Genomic DNA, 2,702 nt, shown 5'->3' with positions numbered 1-2,702 from the left:
TGGCAGTGGTGTGTAGTGACTTTTACAGCAAGGCAAGCAGAGACCCTGAAGCCCCTACCCCGGACTTCCTCCACTGTTTGATCAGACAATTGAACCGGGATTGCCAGGCTTCTACCGTTCTACCTTTAAAAGCCGGAGAGCAGTCAAATGCTGGAAGTGGAAGCTAAATTGGCTAGTCATTCATATGTATATTAGGTCGTTACCTAGGAATTCTGGAGGGAGGGGAGTGGGGGTGAGTGATTGAGGGGGTGGGGGAGTGGAGTGTTTCAGTTTGCCATCTTAGGGAGAAATCAACACGTCCTTTGTATGTCCTTTGTTGCTGACATTTATTGATGAAAACAGTACAAAAAACCAACCATTTGTACACATATTTACAAATAATGATAAAAAGTGAGTGAGTACATTTCAACATTTTCAGCAATCACTCACAATCCTGGCACTGCCACGGTATCTGTCGTCTGCATTTACCACATGTGTACCTGTAGCAGTGAACACATCGCACAGTGGCCTGATTTTTTTTGCATCTGTGTTTGACCTGACACGTGGCCCTTTTTCCAGGGCTCGGTGTGGAGGGTTGTGTCCGAAGCAACTGTTCTTTTCTTGCCTTCTTCGCAGCTACATGAGAGCGAGCCAACTCCCTTGCAAGCTCCACCAGGAAGTCCACCCGTCTTTCCTTCGTCCCGGTGCATGCTTGATACAGCACATGTGCATTCAGTGCTGCCATGTCAATCATGTTATAAAACACGGCAACTGGCCAGCGCCGTGTTCCTTTGCGGACAGTGTACTCCCGAACCATCTGGTCCATCACATCCACGCCACACTTTGTTTTGTTGTAAAGGGTGACAGTGTTTGGCTTCCTTTTGGTAGTGTTATCAGTCTGAACCACGCTGTGCATGCTGCTAAGAATATAGACTGTCTTCTTCCGTTTGGCCGCATACGCCGTCAGCGTGGCAGCAGAGGTTGAAAACACCTAAGAAATAAGATAAATTGTTATTTCCATAGCCCTTTTACACACAATGAAACACATAAACATAGAACCACAAAAGACCTGCAACATACCTGAGTGGTGAATTCATTGCGATCTGTCTGTCTAGTGGATTGAGGAATTTCCCTGCGAATCTTGTTGACTGTGCCGAGGATGGTGGTTTTCCGTCCAAGAAGTTTTTGCGCAAGTGAAAGCGATGTGAAGAAATTGTCCGTGGTAACATTTCTGCCCTTGTCTAGGAATGGTTCCATCAGCCTCATTACTACATTTTCAGAAAGTCTCTCCCCAGTGGGACGATTGGGGTCCTTGCCAAGATATGGGAAGACATTGCAAATGTACTTGGATTTTAGGTCGCAGGCCACCAAAAACTTGATCCCAAACTTGTCCGGTTTACTTGCAATATACTGCAGGAAACAGCACCGAGTCTTTGATGGGAAAAGCTGTTCATCAACGGTGATATGTAGACCAGGGTTGTAGCACGTGATGCAGTTGGTGACAAATGATCCCCACACACTGGAAATTGCAGCGAACTTATCAGTCTTTGCTCGATCACTGCGGGTGGACTTGTCATCAAAGCGTAGGTGTTGCATGATTTCTTGGAAGCGGTTTCGTGCCATAGTTCCAATTATCTGTGGGTTTCCCAGGTTTGCTGACCAGCAGTCATTTACAGATGGAACCTTGTGAACCCCCTGCAAGATGACAATTGCAATAAATGCCATTAGTTCAGGGAGGTCCATGAACCAATGAACATGCTCCGTTTGCTGTGCATGTTGAATAGTCCATTCTTGAATGCTATGAAGCATGTCAAGAGTGATGAAACACAGGAAGCTCTGAAGGCGACTCGAGATACTTCTCCTGGCCTTAGCCGTTGGCTCTCCATCTGCAGCGTACGGTTCTATTGGGGTGAAAGGGAGATGGGTCCCCACATGTTCTTCACGCCACACTGTGCCATCTTTCGCTGTCTCAGTCCCCAAGCAAGCTCTCTTTTTCGGTGGAGAAGCAGTCTCCTCATCTGCAGTGTGAACAAATTCAAATTGTGAGCAATGGGAAGGTCAAACAAACTTACTAACTACATCCACTTACTTGTTTGAAATGAAAAAGGAAATAACATGAAATGAAACTAACCGGAAGACTGATCAGACAGCTCTGAGTCCGAATCCGGCTGAACTTCTAGGTCTTCTCCATCCGAGTCACAAGGGTCGACTTCCGTCAGGATCATTTCCAACGCCTGCTGAGTAGTGAGTCTTCTCTGCATTTTCTTTCCTTGGAGAGGAGGTCCGTACACCACAGAATTCTTCAGGGCAATGAAGGGTTAGGCTAAGTGCAGTGAGATTGTGTCATATATATACCCAGTACAAAAAACACCCAGTGCTCTGATTGGTGCACAATCATAGAGATGATTGTGCACCAATCATAGAGCACTGGGTGTGCCCTGCTAAGCGGGGTACTGTGACGGGGCACTCCCCGCTTAGAGCACTGGGTGTGCCCCGCTAAGCGGGGTACTGTGACGGGGCACTCCCCGCTTAGAGCACTGGGTGTGCCCCGCTAAGCGGGGAGTGCCCCGTCACAGTGCTCTATGATTGGTGCACAATCATAGAGCAGTTGCTTCGGACACAACCCCTCCACACCGAGCCCTGGAAAAAGGGCCACGTGTCAGGTCAAACACAGATGCAAAAAAAATCAGGCCACTGTGCGATGTGTTCACTGCTACAGGTAC

The 2,702-nt window shown here is 47.7% G+C and overlaps 1 protein-coding gene across 1 annotated transcript; it reads right to left on the bottom strand.

Moving 5' to 3' along the window:
• Positions 1–299: 299 nt before the first annotated feature.
• Positions 300–1,664, bottom strand: LOC308412648 (piggyBac transposable element-derived protein 4-like). The gene is made up of 2 exons (XM_080907163.1): positions 1,060–1,664; positions 300–970 (listed from the first exon to the last, which is right to left on the bottom strand). The coding sequence occupies exons 1-2, from the start codon at positions 1,600–1,602 to the stop codon at positions 422–424; spliced, it is 1,092 nt and encodes a 363-aa protein (XP_080763289.1). The 5' UTR covers positions 1,603–1,664; the 3' UTR covers positions 300–421.
• Positions 1,665–2,702: the final 1,038 nt, after the last annotated feature.

The sequence above is a fragment of the Rhamphochromis sp. 'chilingali' genome (assembly GCF_963969265.1).
Source record: "Rhamphochromis sp. 'chilingali' genome assembly, chromosome: 16".
Taxonomy (NCBI): domain Eukaryota; kingdom Metazoa; phylum Chordata; class Actinopteri; order Cichliformes; family Cichlidae; genus Rhamphochromis; species Rhamphochromis sp. 'chilingali'.
The sequence above is the reverse complement of the archived record's forward strand: the minus strand, read 5'-3'. Positions and strand labels throughout refer to the sequence as shown.